This window comes from Pocillopora damicornis, chromosome 13 (genome assembly GCF_964200805.1).
Source record: "Pocillopora damicornis chromosome 13, jaPocDami1.2, whole genome shotgun sequence".
In the NCBI taxonomy this organism is placed as follows: domain Eukaryota; kingdom Metazoa; phylum Cnidaria; class Anthozoa; order Scleractinia; family Pocilloporidae; genus Pocillopora; species Pocillopora damicornis.
The window spans coordinates 18,774,379-18,798,246 of NC_142682.1; the positions used below are offsets into that span (position 1 = coordinate 18,774,379).

Sequence of the window (23,868 nt, forward strand, 5' to 3'; positions counted from 1 at the left end):
CGCTGTAGTCTAAAAGTTTCCCGCCTTTACCCTCCTTGCCGCTGACACTGGAAGATGGCTCATCATTGGACCTGCCACCTTTCCCATCTGTCTGTCGAGCTATGAGAATATTACAAGATTAATCTTAAAGTTTAGCTGCCCAAGTAGTCACTTGTGATTGAGCAGACGGAATATCCAGGGGTCAGGAGGTATATTACAGCCTAATACACAAAAATGTTGTGCATGGCTTCTTTCTGTAGCGAATTCGTAAGTGACTTCGGAACAGCTTTTATCCTGAAGGGCACTAAAAACGCCTCCAAGAGAAAATTCGCACAACACTTTAAGAAATCATTTAATCTAAGTGCCTTCTGCGTACATCGAAGTAAGAGGATTACGAATTGTGGGCTAGTTCCAAAATCATGTTTATCAGTAAATTTTCGATCTTATTGGGGAAGTAAAGCTTCGTTGAGTCAAACTGCTCTCCTCATTCCCTCGGACCAATAAGGACGTGATTGGAGCCTACCAACAACCTCTCTACCCATACATATTTTGATACGTAGCTAACTATTAGATTATTTGGAGCTTGATTGTGTGAGAACGACTTAAGCTTGTTCTGGCCCTCGTGTTTTTGTAGCTTTGTGACAATCGGCACAAAATCATTGTATAATAGGTGCATGCGTACTTACAAGCTTTTGGTATTCCACCACCACCCCCACCACCAGCTACAAGCAGCGGTTTACCATCCTCGTACACAACAAAGGTACCACCCCCTCCTCCCCCAGGACGGTGAGGGTCTAGAAAGTCACGGAAGCCCTCATTGCCGACCAAAATCTTTAGGATTCTTCCCTTGTATAGAAGGAATTTTCCTTTCACAATAGCTCCGTATCCTCCTCGCTTACGGTTACTTGAACTTCCGGCTAATATCCCGTCAGCCCCGGAGGCTCCTCTAGCTTCGATAGACCAGAGACCAGAAACTGGAATCGTCCAAAGTTGAATGCCCGGATGATGGGGGGAGACTTTGACCTCGTTTTTCAGTACGCCTTCGTACTTGAGTATAGATGGTCCAAAATTACCCACACCACCCTGGTTCGTCAGTACGCGAACTAAAATATAAAGAAAACTGCATGAGAATGGCTTGATTGAGGGAATTAGTAAAAATTAGGCCTCCCGGATGACCCAAATGACTTCTTGGAGAGCTAGACGAGAAATGTGTAGCATAAACCCCTATCTCAGACCCCCAGAGAGGCTCCAAAAGTCTGATGTAGATAGACCACGAGCCCCAAAATGCAATAGATCCAGTTGCAACCATCGCCTTTTAATGGGGGATTGGCAAGAATCGTACGCATCTTTTTCAGGGTTAGGACGATATTTAGATCACTAAGCCTGGTACACAATGACTTTTAATTTATTTGGCCACTTTCAGAGAGCAAGAACGCGCGCGCCACAGTTGTGACGTAACACACGAAACAAAGGCTGCGAACTTGTGGAAAATCAGTTTCTTTCCGGAAATAATTGCCACAAGAAACAACTGAAATGAAAAAAGTGCTAATTCCTTGGGTAATTGTCTTCAGAACAACGAAATCTTTCAGGAACAACTTGAAGCATTATGCTAAATGATGCCGTTGCTTAAACTACGAAAGGACGCAAAATGTTTGAGTACTGTAACTTCAAAATAAAATTTCAATTATCTAACGTACCTTCATTAAATGTTTTTTCCTTTTTGGAGTCGCTAGAGCAGTCCCCAAACGGTTTTAGGACTTTTAAAACTACAACAACAACTGCCACACAAACAACCACAACGACGATTAATCCAATCACCTTTTTTACTAACGCCTTATTTGAGACGTTTCCAGCTCGCACCGCCATCACATCAGTCATTATACTAGGTTGTTGTCGTCTGGTCTAAGCCTTGGTGAATTTTCGTCATAATTGATTGACGCGCGCAATAAGATCTGTTACAAACAATTAATTAATAATTAATTAATTAATTACTTAGAGGCGTTTTATTTTGGTACTGGGTGGGGAAGGAATAAGAATAAGTAACTTTCTCGCCCAGCTTGACCACTCTTTACGCTGTCGGTGCACGGAAAAAAAGGCATCCCTGGGAAAAAGGCAGTAATTGCAGATCTGCATAATGTACAATGCATTGGAGAACTCATTGTGAAAGCAATCTCTTTCCCACAACCGATAGTGGGCTTGAGTCACTAATATTTTCTCAGTTTTCAACTAATCAAATGGAAAGGGGTAATAATTTTTCTCAGGCGTTGTACATCCAATGCGCTGCATTCGAGAATCGAAGCTCAAGGATTACAAATTACATCACGAACACTAACATGAACCTTAATAAATTCCTAAACGACCGCGTCCTATACGAGATGCTAAACAAATCTGCACGAAAAAAGTCACCCAAAAGCAACCAAGATACTTTGTCCGGAAGTTTCGCCTTTTAATCTGAAGCGATTGTCTCTGAGATAGGTAAATACATTTACACTTACTACTTTTCTTCTTACAAAATCCGCAGACTAAAAAGTCCTTTACAGTCTCCTCTCACACTTCTAGTGTACAAACTGAACTGTTCTCTCTTATCAAATTAAATGTATTCACAGAACACGTACAGCACTAAAATACTACACCGTTAAATCCGTCATCGGGTTAAATAACTACATTATAATAAATTATGGGTACACCGACAGCCAAGGAATCATTGTTAAAATGTTTTTTTTTTGCTGCCATGATACTGTAAGATCCTCAGGTTATACATATTTACAGTTAAACTTCCGAGTCTCTGGTGGCTTTAACCGATTACCTCCCGGAAGTGATTGAGAAGTCACTTCTCCTTACAATATCGGTACGCTACCAGGAAAAAAAGATAAAGAGAATACACGAACTGAGGGCTTAGGGCGCTATCGTAATAGAGCACCAAATTCTCCTAGCTTATTGACAAGGAAATGTATAGGGAAGGGATAATTGCGACTCAGATCCAAGGAGGTAAAAGGTTGAGAAACCATTTGAATAGGGTAACACACTGTACAACAAGAATGCAAGCCCATATTTCCCCAGGATTTCCCAAATGAAAAGAAAAAACTATAATTTAACCAAAAAATAGAATTAAACACTGGTAGGATTATTTTCTTTCGCTCCACGAGATCCCTCGGTGAATCCTAGGGATACTTGAGACTATCCCTTGGGAAATCCCTCGAGATTTTAAGACTATGAGTTGTGTGTTCATATCACAATACGAAAACACCACGATGCGAGGTGTGAAGCCAGTCACCAATCGCTCGACATTGAAAGCTCGTGATTAGCTTTAAGATCTAAGAATCCCTGCAAAACTTTCGAGTGCATTTCAATAAAGTGTCGTAAACCAAGGCCAAAGTAATCAGGTGATTTAATCATAAAAAAAAAATATCAGAGGGAGCCAAAGAAAACTTAAAGTAAAAACAAGCACTTTGCCTTAAGCGTAAGAAAACTAAACGGACAAAATCGCGATTGGCCTCAGCTTCGCATCTGGTCGACCTTGAGAAGGTGGAGAGAATTTCCAGAGAGTTTTGTAATCGGAAAAAACTAACTGAAAATTGTTCTAATAGGGATCTTAAGCAACACCACGGCGACAATAAAGTGGTAAAACAAATGGCTTAAACGTCATCAGCAGAAAACAAATGAGCTTTTTGAGATTAACGACCAGCATGGCAACGTAAATGTTTTTCTACAGAACTGGAGTTCTTCCATCACAGACTAAGAGCAACCTCTACAGGTCTCTTCTGCAAAACAGCTCAATGTGTGCTGCTTCTACAACAGGTCGCACTACCTCAATTGATCTTTGCGAAGATCAGTTTAAATTCATGTGACTTGCTTAGGGGACAAAAATTATGGTCGCAGGGACAAAAGTTTTTTCAACGAATCTCAATTTGAAACGAAGGGAAGTGTCGTTTCAACTCGTCTTCGAAACGTTTTGCGGTGACCTGGGGTTGGCTAGTGACGGCGCTCAAACCTGATGGATAAATCTGACACGTAAGGCACATTATACATGTTTACACATTCAAGAGGAAAAAAAACTCGACATAAAAAAACACGTCAATTGTTAGGTGTCACCGTCATATTTGCCTAAGCTCCATATTTCGGGAACCCGAGTTCATGGAGTACCAAAAGAAAACAAGTCAAGCCTCTGACAATCGCTGGCTCAGACGTACTTAGGCAAAAACTAAGTAACTGAGCCACTCAATTAGATTGTGGAAAAAGAAACAAACAAACAAACTGACGGAAGGTTTCCCTAATTTATCCGACATTCTCGTGACGAAGCCCAATTAAGGGCAACATAAGACGATAATATACGAATTTCTCTGTACGATAAAATAAACTGTACGTTCTCGATAGCAAAACAGACTAAACAAACTATCACACCGTGATAAAGATATCCTGAAAACTTATTCGCCACCAAGCCGCAGAATTTACCTGTCTCATTGCACATTTATATTTCAGCCAACACAATTAAGTATTTTTTCACTTTCACATTAAACTTAGTGCTACTCCCCTCTCCTTCCGCCAAAAAGGTCCGTAATTTCAAATCGGCAGAACGAGAGTTTTTTTTCCAGAGTTTTGCGGGCGAATGATGGCAAGAGCGGGGCAAATTCTGAGGCTGAAATCGTGCAGGGAGAGGAGGGGTTCTTTTCCACTCACGCGTGACCCGCGCTTAGCCATCTTTACTGGCTTGATTAAACCCGCAGAAAATTGCGTAAGCCAGTAATTGTCTTCTTTAGAGTCTGGAGCGAATGGATTGAAAACGAAAAAACACTCACCAAAGTAAAAAATGGCCCGCCTGTATTACTACCGAGAAAGTTCACTTTTAAGAAGAGCTTTCTGAATAAAATAACTGTTTCTCTGTCTGTGCAAGGTATTTATATTAAGATTCTTTTGTTTCTTTTGTGGTGGCAGCGTCTTCTTGTGATGCTTCTTTGTCCTTTTCAGTATCTTTCTCTTTTTTCACCTTTTCTTCCTTTTTCTCTTTATCTTTCTTGGCCCTCTTGGACGAATCTGCTGAGCGGCTACTGGAAAATAAAAATAAACGTTGTGTCTTCAGACAGTGGTACATATACGTGTTAGAACTGATCAAAAACTTACTTATCCTTATGTTATTGATGCATTTTCAAGAAAGTGGATGACAAGAAAGAAGAAAGTTTTCAAACTGAGAATTTTCATTCCAAGGCAGTCTTCGGGGTTATATCTTGAAATTAAAAAGTTCCAAAAACACAAAATGGCTTGGCACTGACAATACTGATACTTCTAGTGTCCAAGAAAAGGACCTGGAAATATTCAAGAGTTCTTTCGAAATAAGAAGATGTACAAGCAGTTTAGGCGTGTGTCGTATCAAAAAGAAATTTTAAATTCACGTCAAAGGTGAACTAGGATTGTACTGGTTTATCTTTACAACGTTATGTGATTGGTCCAGAAAACTTGCGGAGCCCATTCAACCAATCAGATGCAAAACCAAACTCATTTCCGTTTCTCCGCGCTTCAGGCTCTTTTTCCTTTTAATTAAGTCCCAGTCCTCATGAGCTCATTGCGATGTTAAATCTTTTTCCCATTGGCCGTTGTGATTGTTATGGTTTTAGCTTTACGACACTCAATTAAAATACACTCAGTTAAATAGAATTTCATTTCAATGCCATGAACTACTCACCTATCTGCGGCAGACCGTTTGGTTGTTGTCTTGACAGCTAGTTGGCCATCTTTTAAGTCTCTCACATCTGGCAGAATTAAGTCGACGCAGCATTATTTAACTTCACTTCGACAGAGGTGATAATTAAAATAAAACCCTCGGAGTACTTTAAATTGGGGCAGATACGTCAAATTACATTGAGTCAATCTGCTTAGTGTGACAACCAATTGCCTTTAGATCTAAGTAACGTAAGAGCTTTCAATAATCGTTTGGTAGCGTGGACCCATTGAAATGATGTAACAATAATGCGCAAAGGGACCAGGATGAATCAAGCCTAGAGAAAATTTACACAGATTGCAACTGAAGATCTTGGAAAATTTACGTTTATCATTGACCTACGCAGGGATGGAGAAATTTCTCACCTTGAAGCCACCTTACTTGAGTCGCCGGACCATAACTGGAAGAAAAATGAAGAAAAATAGTAATATATGAATAACACTTTAGTTTGAATATTTCCTTATCTTTCTTCAAACGAGTAAGCTATGAATCAAAATGCAAAAGTAATAGCAGATGTATCTCCTCACCCTTTATCATTCTTAGCAGCAATTCTAAAGATAATAGCGGGCTTGGTGGAGAAGTCGATATGCGCACTTTGAAGAGTGGCCGTGCTAACTGTGCAAGTGGGCTGGGCACCACAATAAACGCGTACAAAGGCGAGCTGGACTGGGGTGGAGCTTGTGGAGGAAGTTAAACCGGCCACTGGCTTCTCATCTGACTGATTGGCTGACTGACTGCGTATGGCCAGATACACGGAGTATTCGCTCACGTTACCCGCCGTGTTGGACGGAGCTTCCCACGATAGATGGGCACCCTCTGCATTCTGTGGAGAAAGTGAGAGAAAGTTAATTTCAAATTGATGTGAACGAGGAGTAAACTGATTTCAAACAACGTTAGTGCAAACCTTGCTGATTTTAATAGCAGACGGGGCTCCAGGAAAACCTACCAAACAATAAAAAATAGTTTGAGTTTGAAAAACAAGAAAGAGCTGTGATACGATGTGACCCGGGTGACAAAACATGAATTGATATGGCATGACGTGAGTGGCGTGACAAAACATGGCATCGCCTGTCGGGCAGGACTGGAAATAGAATGATATATCGTGACAGAACAAAACATTGTGTAACGCAAGGTGGGACATAACTGACTTGACACACCTTCAGCGACAACAATGTGCTATAATTTGAGTTGGTAGCTGGTAACTTATATCAGTGTCGAAAACACGCGATATCTTTCATAAGGCAGGCTTTGACATAAAGTGAAACACAAACATGAGAGACAGTCATAAATAAATCTGATCCCCAGGCAATAACAGAATAAAAGTAGAGAGTTCGTAGAAAGTTGGGCATCGCCATAATGCTGGCAACGTCCCATTCCAGCGGGATAATTTTTTTGGTGAGTATATTTTCTCCGCGTTTCTCTAACCAGCAAGAGGCCCTACAGAAGCTAAACACAAATTTCGTTTAAAATTCACATATAAGCATCTTTTACCTGGCAGACACGTTTTAAAAGCCGACACATCACTAAATGGCCCTCTACCACATGCATTGATGGCCGCCACACGGAATTTATAAGCAGTCCCTGGTAGAAGTTCCTGTTTCTTTAAACTTTGTTCAGAGCTGCTTTCGACGTCAAGGTTTCCCTGAAAAAAGACAAACTACGTCAAAGAATGCTTTGCCCTTGGCAAGACATTTCTGACTTGTATCAACACGTACCTCGTTACTTGTGCTGTCATTGGATAAATAGTAATGTGTGACCATCATGGAGATTCCCTTGACAATTCCCACATCATACCACTGATTTGAAGGCTGCAATTTCCTTGTATAGGTTTGCTTGGCTGGCCTTTGTACCTGATCAGGTGAGTAAACACAACTGTTCTTTCAAGCATTCATAGATGTTTTACTCGTTAGTCAGAGGAAACACGATCGATTTTTAACAACATGGTTGAAAGTTCTATGTATCGTTTTCCTTCCGCGCATTTTCACCCATGGTAAAAGAGAAACTTCATTCCTAGCGAGTAAAAACGTTGTCAAATGGTGAAACCACGTAAGGTAATAACATAAAAATAGATATTATTATAAACTTTGCCCACTGCAGAACGTTAAGGTAATATTACCTTTGTTATTGCGGTGGGTGTTATTGATCGATTAGTCGTCGCACTGACTCCACCATTTACAGTCGGTGTAAAAGCAGAGCTGACTTGAGACGGTTTGGTGCTGGCTGTTGCAGGCGATGTTGTCGTCATTTTGGCGGGAGAGGCCGCTGCGACAGTCGCAGCAGGTCTTGTAGATGACACCAGTGGAGACACAACTGCCACAGGAGTGCTACTGGACACTGATGTAGACACAAGAGGGGTCGACACTGCTGAAACTACCGGCGCCCCAGTCGCTGTGGTTGCTTTCACAATGCCGGCTGTTGACTTGACCATTCCCACCGTTGACACGCTTGCCGCTCTAGACAACTGTGTCGAAGCAGGAGGCGCAGTGGATTGAGCAGATGTCACTCTTGCTACACTGACGGTAGAGAGGACTGGAGTTGGTGTTGAAACGGTTGCTATTGCTGTTGGGGTTGCAGGTTTGGTTGCGGGAGTACTGACTGATACTGCTGTCTTCAAGGGCTGCACACTTGATGTGACTACAGTAGTTGGTACGGTACCACGAGATGTCACCATCGTTAACGCTTGAGCTTGGATTGGCGAGGATGAAGTGGTTGCTGCTGACACGGCTGTTGTTACTATTCCCGAAGCACTGCTACTCGCCACCACCGTTGCTTTTACAGCCTGTGTTGTTACAGGGGTAACTTGTTTGCTGACTGGTAAATTAACCATCGCGAGACTCTGCGTGGCGGAAGCTGTTGGCAACGTTTTTTGTTCAAGACCTTTGGAGACTTGAGCAGAGGTAGGTCCAGAGGTGGACGACACTACCGGGGATGAAGTCACCTTACTGACAGCCACAATCTTTTCAGGCACAGCTGCTGAGGGCGTGGTACTGGCTGTAGCAGTCACCACTGGTTTAGCACCAGAAATCACAGTGGTGGTAGTTATTGGAAGCCTCCCAACTGCAGTTGAACTCTGTGTCAATGATGTGACTTTCTGAGGTGATACCGAAGAGGACACCTGTTGAGATGTGTTTGTAACCTTCACTGATGACCCCCCTGCTATTTGGAGAACTGTTGGTGTTGTTAGCGTAGCTCCTTGTTGTACCTGTCCCTTCACATTTTGCAAGGTGAGCTGCACGGGAATACCACCCGGTCCGACAGCAGTGAGCTGGCCCTGAGGACCAACCTTTAGTTGTGTCCCCGGGGGCAGGTTTGTAGGAACTGTAACAGGAAGCTGCTGTTTGATTACAGCAGCTTGTCCAGTGGCTCCCGCCATAGCAGTGAAGGTCAGCCCAGCAGCACCAGGCATCTGTATTGACGAGGTGACTGGAATCTTGAGCACTGCAGTTCCTTGTACACTGGTTCCTCCACTTTGCACTGGCAGTCTCAACACTGTTCCTGTTGTTGTTCCAGCAGTCGCAGCACCACCAATAGGTGTGGCCATTCGGACAATGGTTGCACCCTGTAACTGTGTTGCACCCACTTGAGAAGTGACCAATGTGACTGGTGCCGTTCCTTGAATTCCTGCTCCTTGAAGACGCATCACAGGGATACCCTGAGCATTTGTGATCATCGTGGCTTGGACACCAGGCGGAAGCTGAACTGGGGCTCTTAACAACGTCAGCCCCTGATTGGTTAATGTGGAGGCTGACACTGCTTGATTGGCAGCCTGACCCTGAATGGTTGTCTTGGTACTAGATGCCACTGTGGTGGCTGCCGCTCCAGATTGTCCTGTTGAAGAGCCTGTAGACAGAGCTACAGAGGCCTTCATTACACTTGCCACAGGACTGGCAGCTGGGCTCATCTTCTGTGCAACATTCACAGGCTTCCCAGTTGGTGCAGCTGACGGTACTTGTGCTTTAGGAGGCTGTGATGGCGACTGCATAACAACTTTAGGGGTTCCACCTTGATTACCTGGTGTAGGTGTGACAGAAGGCGAAGATGTGATCTTTCCATTTGGTGGAGAAGCCTTCACACCTCCTGTGGAAGGGCTTCCTCCTGGCACAGGTGTTTTCATCAGTGCAGGACTTGCAGACCCACTTGGTGTAAACTGTGCTTTGACTGGTGTTGCTGGTGGCGTTGGAGGAAGCTCATATTTCTGTAACTGCAGTAAATAGGCATCAGCTGCAAAGAGAACAGGGAGTGTAAGCTGTGTATAGTAAATTATGCAAGGACGATGTTACACTGCATTCAAAAAAGCAACCAATAGTAGATATGTCTAAATATCCATGGACTTTCTCCTTTTAATTCCACAAAATTACAAGTTGTCTCAATTTTGGTGTTAGAATCTCACTTATTTCTGCCAATGATTTTAGAAAATACTCTGACTAAGGTTTACGGAATCATGTTTACGGGATTTAACAAGTACTACCTTCCTGTATCACTAACTCATGAATCACTTTCCTTTGATAACCTCTTCATTGCTTCTTCCATGGACTGTTACGATGCCATAATGCCCAATCACATTTCAGTGTACCACTAAAACAATTAAAACTGTAAACCTTACCAGTTGGTACAGATCCCCAACAAACTTCCAAGGTGGTGGTGCTTGCTCGGACCAACTGAACGCGACTTGGAGCAGGTGGTTTTTCTGGAATTTAAAAATACGCAGGTGCATTCTTAGCTAGATTTGTATAATCGTAATAAATTTTTTCACGAACTAATCAGAAATGGAAAATCACCTGTTTCAAGATACCATAAATCTTTGCAGCACACCTTTGACAAAACAAAAAAGTTAAAATATTTTATGAGATGCATAATGGTACTGTTATTGTTATAGCACTATTTCCATATGTGATGGAGATGACTGAGACAATCTAGTCAACTATGCAGGGCGTGAAATTGCGCCTAATACAGGTGCCAATGCGACTAAATTTTTCACTTTGGCAACCAAATCCTGAAAATTAGTCGCCAAATTGGCAACTAGAATGCTTCATCATAACCTTGCCTAGAGATATAGTGAATTAAAAAGATTTGCAAAGATAAATCTATGGCAAACTTCCTCATTAAGTTTGTCTCCAAAACGCAGCACATGCATAATTATTGATCGATAACTAGACGCCATCTTGGATTTAGGTGAGTTTGAACGTTGTATATCATACATCCTAGTGTCCACTCCATAGCACGTTAACTCTCTCTTTCCTAACTTAATATTGGAGGGTCTATCTAGTACGCTGACAGCGTAAAAAAAGGTTTTGTTTTTCTTAAAAAATGGCGACCAACTTTTTTTTGAATTGGCTACCACTTTGAAAAATTTAGGAGCCAAGTGGCTATCAGAAAAAAAATTAATTTCACGCCCTGCTATGGGGAGACTATGCTTCAACCCCTCATTCCTAACACCTCACTCTTGTTAGTTCCCAGTTTAACAATCCAGACTACTAAAGCTTGACTGACAAACAATTCTTTGCTTGATAATGATGAAGATGTCCTCTTTCTTTATCAAAACGTCAGTCACGGTTACCAATAATTCTCCTTACTGTCTGCCATACAGTTCTTGTGATGTTAGTTTTGAGAATTTGGCATTGGATCAACATATAGTCCCCTAATTTATATTTTTCTTTATTCTCATCACTTGTCTGCTTGATATTGTAAGGAATTGTAAGGAGAAATTCTGTCTTGGTCAGCCATGGGAGTTAAAGGGATATCAGCACCATCCACACTCTCACCCACATGATCAGATGAAACAATCAACTGTTACTTCTTAATTCAAACCAACTACTGAACATAATTCAACTGAGTAGAAGCACAAGCAAACCTGATTGTTCCATGCCTTTCTGTATCCATCGCGACCACTCCATAAGTACAACCTGGTATTGATCTGACCAAATCATATACAGCACCAAAATGAGAATCTACATTTCTAATTACTTATTAGGTAAACTTATTTCTTATCTCTAAAGTGTAAAACAATGTGACGTAAACTAGCTGTTTTATTATCTGGGACTTCTTGTTGTTGTCAAGATTTGTACTTGGCCATGTTTAGAAAATAAAAATTGTTCTCAGCATATTGTTACATAAACTGAAATACTATTGGCCACCTGGGGTCCTGCTTTGTGGTGATTTTTACTCAATTGATCCTAATGTCAAATTTAAAGTGTGCATACAGGTAGGATTCAGACAGCAACTTGAGCTCATCTTAAGAGTTCATAAATCAAAAGGGTATGAGAATGGCTGCTTCTCTTGGATCATAAGCTACACCATTGCTAGTTTCCTCCTCCCAGAATTTTGTCATGTTTCCCTTTCAATTTTACTCCTGGGTGGTGAGCCATACTGTGATCTAGTTAAGTGCTTTGCCCTAACACACAATAAAATGACTCAGTCAGGGTTCGAACCCAGCCCCTTTAATAAAGAGTCCAGCATGCTTTTCATTTGACCACTGTACTTCTCACTGTTTCATGTAACATGACCAACACAAAAAGCCAACACTCACAGCTACACTGCAGTGTCCTGCCCTTGCTCTTGGTATAGAATCATCATACTGATCCATTACTACATTCTCCCAAGCCATTGTTTCTAGAAATCAATAAATAGTCAACATATGTAGATCATTTTTTCTACTAAAAATGAACCTTGCATGTACCAGTAAAGGAATCACTCTTGTTAAGGAAACAAGGTTTTCAACAAGTGGTATTTTGAAGTATAATTTCATTTAGCTTACAGCAGAATTACTCTGGTAAGGAAAATTCATGAACACACTCCACACTAATCAATACAAAAGTAGTATACAGGGGCACTATGGAACACAGACAATCTGAGAGGAGTATTTTGTACCACGTGGTGCAAATAAACTAATCATGCATACAACTTCCCTTTTAGTGACTTCATTTCCACCCTGTCTGACCCCTTAAGTCATTTCTTCCCAGCCTGACAGTATGATCCTTTGTGCATGACAAAGAGGTAACGCAACATCAATTAGCATCTTGGACGCCAATCCAGCCAAATGATGAGTTCATTTGTACCATGTGGCACAAAATACATTTCTTTGATTGGCTGTGAAACATAGTACCCCTGTATATCCCCACTAAGTTAGGGCCAAAAAGATCCAACAGTTTACAAATATACTGTACAAATATTAAAGATATATCATCCAACCTAAATTTAAGCAAGCAAGGGAATTAGTGCACTTCCATTCTTTCTCATCTTGTCGTCCTTTCACTTCATCCATGACAAGAGGAACCCAGCCTCCGAACACAAACATTCTGCAATTAAAATAAGCACAACATTCATTTCTCATATCACCTCAGTGCATTATCGAGTTCTTCTGCTTAAAATGTTCTGCATAAACTTTAGCAGACTTGATATGCACACAAACTGAAATATAAAATTTAAGAAATCAAATAACATTATTGAGTTCTTCTGCTTAAAATGTTCTGCATAAACTTTAGCAGACTTGATATGCACACAAACTGAAATATAAAATTTAAGAAATCAAATAACATTATTGAGTTCTTCTGCTTAAAATGTTCTGTATAAACTTTAGCAGACTTGATATGCACACTAACTGAAATATAAAGTTTAAGAAATCAAATAACAGCAATTTATTCTGAACCACTCTTACTTCAAGAAGTTAATTTTAATCATTGGTTAAAGGAAACTGGATAACCAGATGCTGTAAACACTGGCATTTAACCCTTTAACCCCTAACAGTGATTAACATTTAATTTCTCCTCACAATATCATTCCTGAATCACACATTAAGGTCATGAGAATAAAGGAAATGATCACCAACTAAAGAAGCTATTGACTGTTACATAAAATCTACCCGTCAACACCATAGGAAATGTATGAAGAGCGGTGAGGAGAAGATTCACACTTATGCCAGGGTGCAAGGCTGTGCTCTAAGGAAAATTTCAGGGAGCCCTTCGGGCTCCCAAGCATTTTAGCTTGGATGCCCAGGCCTAAAAGATGGTCGCCCAAATCAAAATTTCGGCGAGCCCTTCAGGCTCCCAAATATTTTAGCTGAGGTGCCCGGGCCTCCTAGTTGGTCGCCCAAATTAATAAATCAGTCAGTTAATTATTAAAAATTAAACAAACTGTTTTCGTAACGAGTCAAATAGAACCGATGTGCATTTATTTATTGTTTTTATGTTCATGAAACATCGTATCTTTTGACCTCCTGAAAACCTATCATCACTTATAGTCAAATAATTATTTAATTCACATTTACAGAAGCAGTGCAAAACTACTTTTTGAAAAATGAATAGTATACATATACCAAAGATAATCTGATAAACCTAAAACTGTCTCATTGAAGTTCAATTCAAAGCATTATGTAAGCTTAGCAAAACACTATTTCGTTTGAACTCTGTATACTTAATTCTTTAGAAATTCTAATTTTGTGGATTAGGTCGATTTTATTTTTAGTGCGTGATACGTAATAACTTGTCACGACACCAAGGACAATGCGGGACTTATAGAGTTTATACCCGTTTCTAAAACAATCACAAAAAAAACGTATCTTTTCTTTTTTATACATCGTGTTTTACTGGAAAAACAATCTTAAGTTATGTTTTTGCCTCGCAGACACGGCAGTAAAAAGCCGGCTAAAATATTAAATTAGTATAGAAGAGCGACTCCCGTGTTTATTCAGCGATTTATTAATCGCCGACCGTACTTTACGCCTATCAGAGCAGAAGTAACAACTTCTTTTGAAAAACTAGCTGATGAGCCATCCCAATTCAAAGGAAAAATTTTTAATGCTGTTGGAAAAGCCGTTAAAATCGAAAACTGTGCAGCTAGTCAAGTTCAAAGTCAAGGATTATGCTACATGTGAATTCACGTGGAACGACCTTTGAACATCAACGCGCGCCCGATGGAACAACATTTTCTTTTAAAAGAACGACTCCCGTGTTCATTTAGCAATTTATTAATCGTCGACCGTACTTTACGCCTGTCAGAGCAGAAGTAACAATTGCTTTTCAAAAACTAACTAACGAGCCATCCTAATTTAAAGGAAAAATTATAATACTATTTGGAAAAGCGGTTAAAATCGAAAACTGTGCAGCTTGTCACGATCAAAGTCGATGATTATGTTACACGTAAATTCACGTGGAACGACCTTTGAATATCAACGCGCGCCCGATTGAACAACATTTTCTTTTTTTTTTTTGACTGTAAATCAAGAAACCAACACCAGCCAGTCGCCCGGCCGGGCGACCAAGAAAATATTTTCAGTCGCCCGAGGCCAAATGTTAGTCGCCTCAGGCGACCGGGCGCCGTTAGAGCACAGCCTTGCCAGGGTGTAAAGAGTAAACCGAAGCTTGCAAAAATGCCTCTTCAAATGCAATACAAAAAAAGCAAACAAGTACCATTCAGATAATTTTTTCCACAACAAAAAAAGTTGAATTTGACTTCAGGTTTGCTGGTACAGTAAAAAAAAAGACTGTCAGAAAAAAAGCTCAACTACATGTACCCAGTAACCAAGGCAAATTAGTTTTCTTCATATTTGGAGATTTACAATTGGTACCATCACCACAAGGTGCACATGTCGTGTTAAAAAAAAGGAGAAATTCACAATAAAATATACAATTCATTTTGATGCATTACAAACCTCTTGCCAATGGTGGTTGCTGAGTGAAGACTTCTGGGAAGAGGAATGGCATTATTGACAGCTGGTTTTGACCACGTCATTGTGTCTTGAAGAAAAAAAAAACAAAACAAAATACAAAATAAAGTTTAATGAAGTTGGTGTCACTAAGACAGAGAGAAGCTTGCCTGCTGGAAAGGACATCAGAATATATTCCTTACAAAACCTTGTTATTTTCTGATTGAGATTTACCACTTTGCCAAGAATATACATGCAGTCAATAAGTTTGTTATCTAAAATTACGTAAAAACTGGGATCACACAAGAAATGCATTTTATAGATATTCACATACCTATGTCTAATTGGTGTAGATCACCCAAGCGGCAGCCACTCATTCCACCATACACAATAAGCCTTGGTCTCTTGTTGTCTGAATCCGAAGTAGCAACACAAGTATGTGACTCTCTAGGAGATGGGGTCATGCCAAATGTTGAAGGCATCTCCCATTGTAGGTTACTACTTGTTCGGATATCAATAACGTACAGATCATTCAAATATCTGTAAATGCAAAAATTTTAGTTCAATATTCTTTCTTCAAGGTAGAAACTGTCAACACCTCTCCAAACAGATGAACTTTAAAACAATATAGAAAGGTAAGTAAAGACTAACAGGAAGCTTGGGAGTAAAGGAGTGAACAGGATATCTCTCTCTTTTTTTTTTTAACTAATTAATAGACCAAGCATGTAACATAACTGGACTATTACAATAAGTCAGACCTGGGAATGTTGTTCTTTGGGTCATCACTGTCATTAGCCAGACCAGCAAACAGATATGCCTTGTGACCAACAGCTGTAAAACTGTGTCCAAGGCGAGGACATGGGTGTCCTCCTGGAGGTTTAGGTGCTTTTGGTTTGAGTTTTTTCCATTCCCACCTACTTGCCTGAAGTTCATACATCTGACAAAAAAAATGATCAAAAGTACATTTTCAATTATTCATACTAGTTGTATTTTTATTGTCTCAGGATTTCCATAAAGCGGAAATGAGAACTACATGCTTATTGTTCTCCTTATCAGATGGTAACCATTAAAATTAACCTCCTAAAATTTCTTGAAATTCTTGCAAAGGTAAAGTAAAAGGATTGCTTTATATATGCTTGGCTGTATTGGTCAATACGCTTGCTTTGCTGCATTCAGTGTTCTCCCTTATTTCAAGCACAGCAGGTTACAAAATTTATTTTCACCTGTCCTGCTTAAAATAAGAGATAACACTAGGAAGCTTATTAGCCAGTACAACCAAGCATATACCCCCAGGTGTCATATAGAGGTGTATGGAATATACTTGTCAGGGATTTTTAATAGAAAATTAAAACCTCCCCATGTTTCAAAACAAAATGCAATATTATTTAAAAGGAGAACCCAGCAGTCTAGCAGATATCATTTAAGGCTTTTTTTTTAATTCATACATCCCTTCATCTCTCATTTGGTTATGCAAGAGTGTTATTTTTCAATTTCTTATGTTTTTTTCAAATTGTATAATTTATAAGTTAGAGAAGTACTATTTTGTAATCCCATCATAATCCTTTGGTTGGCCAGTGTCATATAAAATAAAAAACCTAAATGACAATAGTTAAGAGTTCCACTTACAAGATATATCTAGGGAAAATAACTAAAATCAAACTAGTCTTATAATAATTTGAGTAACTAAACCTTGTTATTGACAACATTTAGGTTGCAGTGCCTCATTAAAATGATTTCAAACACAGTATTTTAATTTCCAAACTCCTTTGTAATAAAAATTTATCACTCTTATCTTAAAACAAAGAAACTGTTTTATGAGGCTAGGATAAAATCACTGGAGCCAACATATTTTTTTTTAACTACAACACAACCATGGACAGTTGTAGTGAGGCAGGCCATATAAGAAATTCATCTGTCAAACATGACTGGTACTGATAAGGTCAGAAGTGTTAAGTATTTTTTTTAAGTCTCTTAACTTTGTGATAACTTAATACCTCCCAAATGTCATTCACTGAGCCCAAAGGAAAAAAAAAAAAAAAAAGCTGACAGAGTGAAGATGAGTGGAAAAAGTCAAACTTTCAAAGAATGAAAAAAAAAAGGTTCTAATAATGTTCCTAATAAAAAGTGTCAGGAATCATTGACATGTTCATGAAAGGGATATTTGACATGTTTATTCTACTTTTTTAAAAGTCAGTATTTCACAAATATATTAAAATAGCTAGGTTTCATTCAAACCCTTTAATATCTAAGTGGTCCAATCAATTCATTTAAGTTAATCATGGTTTTTCCATTTGCATTTTCCAACCCAAAGAGGACATAATTAGTTCAAAATCAAGATCACCATTTCTGAGAAAATAACTTTCAATGGCCTAGCCATCCACATCACCTGATTCACACTTGAAAACATTAAAAGACTAAATCAGACTATAAAGTTACTTTTTAAGGGACAACTTTATGATGATACAATATTCAAGTGTGGATGGAATTTGAAAATACTCCCAAAGCAAACATCCATGAAATTAGACTAATCATAAGGCATGTGTTTAAATAATCCAGATAAGGCTGGAATCCTTTTAGCAAGGAAGATAAAGTGATAAAAAAAACATCTGTTTTACATAGAATGTGTCCTGATTCATAAAACAAAGATTTTAATCTCCTCCTTTGCAAACATTTTCTTCCATTTGGAAGTAAACAATTCATTTTCAACAATGAAAAGGAACGCAACCACTGACACTTCCTCAATACACATGTACCATTTGCAAAACAGGTTTGGACCACAAACATCATACTCTTGATACATCTCAAGATTTTCATTTAGATTGTTCAGTCATAATTTCAACACCCATCCCTCATCGAATAAAAACTTCAGCCACTGTTAAGTCTACTCTTACATTACAAAATTAATTTTTTTTCATGATGGAAAATTGATGTTACAACAAACAACCAGCATCTATGAAGCACTTCTTAAGTTGGTAATCAAAATAATTATCACCGAGCTAAAATAGATAGGTAAATCTGTGAAATAATCAAATTGGAGTCTAAATTGGAATGATGACCCTTTCAAAATGTCATTTATTAAACCTAACTGGGATTACTTCTTTTTACCAGTAAAAACACAGTTACATAACAGTAGCAAAAAATTTTACTGTATATCATTAGAACAAAAATTACTGTGAGCCTTAAAACTTTTTCCATGGATGCGTGTTTTTTTTTCAGGGTGAAAAGCACAACTATGATGTAACTACAATTTCCACTCTACATATATTCAAATGTTGCTCTTTTTTTTGCAACATGCTATATGTGTAGCCGAATTAAATGTAATCAGTAGTTTATCATATTCTAATCTAGAAAACATTTCTTTTGGCAAAAACCAAACTGAGGAAAGACATAACACTAATGAACATTTACTTCTCATGACTAACTAATATTTTCAAAGGAAAAAATTTATCCTGAGGAATTTTTTAATAGTGTTCCAAGGATAAAAGTACTGATGTACAACCTATTCTACATTAAAAATAGTATACAAATCATTCCAAATGATGTACAACTGTTCAGACAAAAATTGAGAGCCATAAGACTCCAAGGACATTTTCTTTTTTTCAACAAAAATTACATTTACTTTTTAAAGATCTTTCCTGTAAACCTTGACCTAGGTCACATATCAGGAAAGTGAATTAAAAGACTCTGGATACTAGGTCCAACATAGGGAATATCTGATTTTAACCATGTGTAACATGAAACAAGAACAATAGGTGAGACATCCATATCTAATATTTGGTACAATATCGTGTATCAATTTTCAAAATATTTGAGTGAAGAAATAGGACAAAAAGGAAGTTAAAAACGTATTTTTTCCTCAATAAAAACGTTTGAGTCTGAGCTGATTTAAAAGTATTGTTTCACCCTTTGATGTACGGAAAAGTGCTTTGATAGCCCACTTCAGGAAATAAGACATGGCGTTTGTAACGTAAAACAGATCTACGCAAGAAATGCAAGCGATCGGACAGCTACAGAGAATGGTTATGAACTTTAACGCTCCCTAAGTATCAGAAAAACAGCAGGTACGCCGTTTCTCGCTCTATCTAAGACAAAAGTGAAAATCTGACTTTTGAAGAGGCGTTTTTCCAATCAAAGAATAAAAAGGATTTGTGATAGTGCTTGATTTAACGAAGTGTAAACACAAGGGATAAATGCGCACTCAATCTAGGATTTAAAATAAACTGAATTACTTTGATTGAAGCTCCATATAAATCCAACTTTCTTTTGTTAAAGCAGATATTACAGAAGAAAGCCAATATTTCATACTTTAAGTTTGATGGATCGCTTCTCAATATAAAAACAAGACACGCGAAACCTAATTATTTACAAAGATTTTTTTTCTGCAAAAAAAACCTGTACACTTAAGCGCTCAAACATATTGCCACCGAGAAAAAGGAGACATTATGAACAGCATAAATAAATCAGTGAAGTGATTTTCACAGTAAAATTTTTTGAAATATAGAAATAAAATTGATATAAAATGCGCAAAAGAGGATATTTACCTCATTAGAATATCTTCCGTACTCAATCATTCCTCCAAATATAATTAGTCGGGTTCCATCGGCGATAAATCCGTACGCAGCACATCCCGGTGGAATATCTCCTCGCACCGCCGGAACAAACCATTGATTCGTTGCTGGAAAGTAAATTGAGCACATTATAATATCGAGATACAACAGAACTGCTTTCGCAAGGGCACTGAGCCATAAAAAACGCATTGCAAAATCTGGCGCGAAGACAAACTACATAGAGGCCGCCATGTTTTGTACCCTTCCGCGCTGAGTGTTACCTGTGTTATACACATGAAGTTCGTCCACAATTCCCTCATTTCCACCACCAAATACGACCATAAGTTCTCTTATTGCTACCGCTCGATGACCATGCCTTGGCCGCGGCACAGGGCCAGTAGAATTTGTTACACGCTTCCATTTCATGGTAGCCGCCATGTTGTTGTTATACGGGCCATCGCGAAAGACAATAAAGTTTACCCATAAGCTATTGCGCTGTTTGCTTTCGGTTTAGCGCGCCGACCAACCAAGAAACTTCCGCACCTCGATAATTAGTCGGAAAGTCGATAACCAATCGTGAGGGGTGATGTAATAACCACAGTACTGATCAACTTCGCTTGTTTCATGAGCCTCCTTAACCTTCTTCTTCAGACGAAAGCGCCTTTAATATAAAAGGGACTTTTGGAGCTAAGATTAAAAGAACTGAAGGAAGGTGCAACATTTTTCCGTCTCAGCTTCCAACAAGAAAATGAAACGGGAACACGTGCTGAATTGCAACTTTTCTGTTTGGTATCCAAAGTTCAAAAACATCACTATTAGAAGCCGGGTGATTCCTCTCTCGAAGGAGTTTGTGGATTATCTTAAAGCTGACAATGTTGTTCTGCCCGGTGAACCAGTTGCCACCAGAAATTCAGGCGATGAAATCGAGAGTGATTCTGACGAATGGCAAGCTTTGGACGAAGACCCCAGCGAACAAACGATAATTGCTCCTGAGTTCAATGAAATTGACACTGGAATCAAAGAAGCTATACTCGATTTAAATGGAAGTGCTTTCCCTAAATTGAATTGGAGAGCCCCACTGGACGCCTCTTGGATCTCTTTTGACGGTTCACTCAAATGTGATTCCCCTAATGACATTTATCTTCTGCTAAAGAGCTCTGACAACATTTCCCAGGTATTGTTTGAGACTTTCAAACACTGTGAAGATGAAGAAGGGGAACTACAGGATGGTTTTGAACTTGTACTTCGCAAATGGAAAGATATAAATCCAGGAATGGAATTTCGATGTTTTGTGAAAAATCACAAACTCATTGCAATCTCTCAGCGGGATATTGCTAGCTGCTATGAGTTTCTTGCACAAAATGAAGAAGACGTTTGTAACGACATCGCGAAGTTTTTCAACAAGAAAATAGCTTACAAATTTCCAGACAGTTCATACACATTTGATGTTTACAGGTATGCTTTTCAGAAGGTGTTACTGATTGACTTCAACCCATTTGGTGCTCAGACAGCCCCCTTGTTATTTACATGGGAAGAGCTCACAAACCTTCATTTGACAATCAGTGATAATGATGATGAGTTTAAAGGTGTGTTTAAGTATGTGACAGGTTCAGCTGGGGTGCAGCCTAATCCAGCACACCTTAGCAGAATGCCAACTGACATTGTGGACTTAGCATGTGGTAATGACATCAACAAGTTAGTTGATCTGCTGAAGGTGAAAGATCTGATTGGTCAACCTGGCGAAGAGTCTGACGCAGAATGATATAATGAGTCTTACTGCATTAGCAATGAATTATTTTGCACCAGTTTCATTTGGTCTGTCTACAAATTTAATCTTCCTGCATCATGTGAGCAAGATCCTGGTTATTTCCCTGTCAATGCCAACATCTAGAAAACAAATTCCCCCTACCAATGACTGTACAAATCTGTGGCCTATTCCTGAGAATTTGGTGTTATATCATGATAATTTATTTTTGTTGATGGATTTCAAAATTCTCATCACTTGTTTGCTTAAGAGCATTTTAAAACAACAAGGAGAACTTATTTTCTAATAACTCCTTATGTTTACATGGATTTAGATGTGGACCATGATCTTATCTACTATGTATGTTGAATCTTTAATACATTGTTCCCATGCAATGTGAAAGCACTTTATTGGTTATCAAAACAATAAAATGGCAACCACAATGGTGTCTAAATTAGTTCTGAGGGATTTGAACTCTTTTTATGATTTGTGAACAGTTTTTTTTGTCCTTAGAAATTCCCAATGTGTTTCACTACATGATTGAAAATGACCTGTGCAGTTTTTGTAACTCAGTTTTCATTTAGTATGACATTTGTTTATTGAGTGAAAATTCTTGATAAATCAGCCCTGATCTTCACTGACATGAGCTTGACAACAAAATGTTGTGTAGCAAATTAGCATACAGTTCTCCCTCAAGGGAGGATCAAAGGGAGGATCTAAGACAGGACCTGGAAAATTACTGACATGCATTTGGACTGTTAAGGAGACCTTGGCTTTGAGATAATCATAGTCATTATGGAAAATGAACTTTTCCTCTATGGAGATTGAATTTTATTTGTGTAAATTACGGTGCTGAAGAAACTCTCCAATTAGTGACTGAAAAGTATTTTTCTATATGTTTCACTAATTAACCCTCTGACCCCTAAGAGTAACTAGCATCCAATCACTCCTCACAATATCCCCCCCAAATCACACATTAGGTTATGAGAATAAATGAAATGATCAACAACAGAAGAAGCCCTTGAATATTAATCCAATTCTCCTTGTCAGCACCTTAACCATTTAATGCCCAAGATCTCATGAGTAATTTTCCTTAGTGTCTGCCATACAATTCTTATGATGCTAGTTCTGAGAATTTGGTACTGGATTAACTAGAAAATCCTCAAACTTATATTTTTCATTATTCTCATCACCTGACTGATTGATATTGTATTGATATTGTAAGGAGAAATACTGTCTTGGTCACTCATAGGAGTTAAAGGATTAAGAGAACAGTATGGAGAATATGCATACTGATGTTTGGATGTAAAAGGTTAACACATCTGTTTTTGCAGATGACCTGATATTCAGTGATAGGATAGCAAGGTCAGACATTTTAGCCTTACAGTTGAAAATTCTCAATTTTACTGGACTCTTCATCAATGGTGTAACTTTATTTTATTTTTTTTACAGGATTTTTTATGTTGATGTTGTAATTTTTTCAATATAACAGATACACTCATTATCATTGTATAAGTATTTTTTAATCCAAAATTAAGGAACAAAATCACTTTCATATTTAGAATACACTAGCCTAATAATTTTTAGCAGTAAATGAGCTGTATAGGTAATGAAAATTGGCAATTTAACTACTTATTCCAGAATCCTTCAGGTTAATGTTTTGTGAAAAATAGTGTTTAAATCATTTGAACCCCACTTAGACAATTGAACTTAAATTTAAAAAGAAAAATGAAACAAAACATGGTAATTTCAGTCAATCAGCATTATTTTGCATGTCCTATTAGCTGTAAAATGAGCGCTTTCACAAAGGAAATCACGCCTCACCCAGAGTAGGCATTGTAGACAAAAGCTACCGGAAGTTCAACTGTTATCCATTTCCAAACTACCTCCCCTGTCCTGACGTCACATTTTCGTACCAGTCCCTTCTGTGAGTAGTGCACAGGTAGGCAGTAATGTTTACAATCTCGACATACAGCCTTCGTCATGAATCGAGGGAGACGAGCCGGGTCGTCATCTCGGTCCCATTTAAAAGGGCACTCGTAGGAATGTGGAATCTGTCGTGAGGTCTGACCAGACTCTTCCGAAGAATCTACGTTCTCGACGAAAAGAAAGTTATTACGAAGATGGTGAAGTTTCTTGCGAGCTCGTGGTCTACGCGTGACATTCGGACAGGAAATTTGAAACGACAATGAAATTTCACGTAACAGTAGAGAGATAAAAAACAGCTGAAACAAAGAATTATTAG

General features: G+C 38.8%; 3 protein-coding genes across 4 annotated transcripts in view; 1 reads left to right on the top strand and 2 right to left on the bottom strand.

Moving 5' to 3' along the window:
- LOC149035823 (uncharacterized) overlaps positions 1-1,857 on the bottom strand; it is a 2,466-nt gene extending 609 nt beyond the window's left edge. The window contains exons 1-3 of the mRNA XM_089191338.1: positions 1,677-1,857; positions 666-1,124; positions 1-99 (exon numbers count right to left, since the gene is read on the bottom strand). The exon at positions 1-99 is cut by the window's left edge and continues 609 nt beyond it. Coding sequence (XP_089047464.1) covers positions 1-99; positions 666-1,124; positions 1,677-1,857 — 739 coding nt within the window. The remainder of the gene's footprint in view (positions 100-665; positions 1,125-1,676) is intronic.
- Positions 1,858-2,404: 547 nt separating this feature from the next.
- Positions 2,405-20,357, bottom strand: LOC113670683 (host cell factor 2). 2 transcript variants are annotated; one of them, XM_089192426.1, is made up of 18 exons: positions 20,161-20,357; positions 19,874-20,007; positions 16,091-16,269; positions 15,667-15,872; positions 15,339-15,423; positions 12,881-12,987; positions 12,219-12,301; positions 11,544-11,606; positions 10,471-10,504; positions 10,296-10,379; positions 7,809-9,913; positions 7,408-7,542; positions 7,184-7,334; positions 6,597-6,634; positions 6,220-6,515; positions 6,058-6,092; positions 5,657-5,723; positions 2,405-5,021 (listed from the first exon to the last, which is right to left on the bottom strand). In XM_089192426.1, the coding sequence occupies exons 1-18, from the start codon at positions 20,315-20,317 to the stop codon at positions 4,880-4,882; spliced, it is 4,101 nt and encodes a 1,366-aa protein (XP_089048552.1). In that variant the 5' UTR covers positions 20,318-20,357; the 3' UTR covers positions 2,405-4,879. The 2 variants fall into 2 exon arrangements, with proteins under 2 accessions (XP_089048552.1, XP_089048551.1); XM_089192425.1 differs by having other exon boundaries at positions 2,405-5,024.
- Positions 20,358-20,389: 32 nt separating this feature from the next.
- Positions 20,390-22,087, top strand: LOC113670697 (cell division cycle protein 123 homolog). Its single transcript, XM_027186873.2, has one exon. It carries the CDS (start codon positions 20,628-20,630, stop codon positions 21,639-21,641), a length of 1,014 nt encoding a protein of 337 aa, XP_027042674.2. The 5' UTR covers positions 20,390-20,627; the 3' UTR covers positions 21,642-22,087.
- The last annotated feature ends 1,781 nt before the right edge of the window (positions 22,088-23,868 follow it).

Excerpts from the sequence above, each read along its gene's own strand:
- LOC113670683 (XM_089192425.1), bottom strand. The coding sequence starts at position 20,317 with ATGGCGGCTACCATGAAATGGAAGCGTGTAACAAATTCTACTGGCCCT. Across the intron at positions 15,873-16,090 it reads CCAAAGAACAACATTCCCAG|ATATTTGAATGATCTGTACG; the intron begins GTCTGACTTATT and ends TTGCATTTACAG. Across the intron at positions 5,724-6,057 it reads TCAAGTAAGGTGGCTTCAAG|ATGTGAGAGACTTAAAAGAT; the intron begins GTGAGAAATTTC and ends TAATTCTGCCAG.
- LOC113670697 (XM_027186873.2), top strand. The coding sequence starts at position 20,628 with ATGAAACGGGAACACGTGCTGAATTGCAACTTTTCTGTTTGGTATCCA.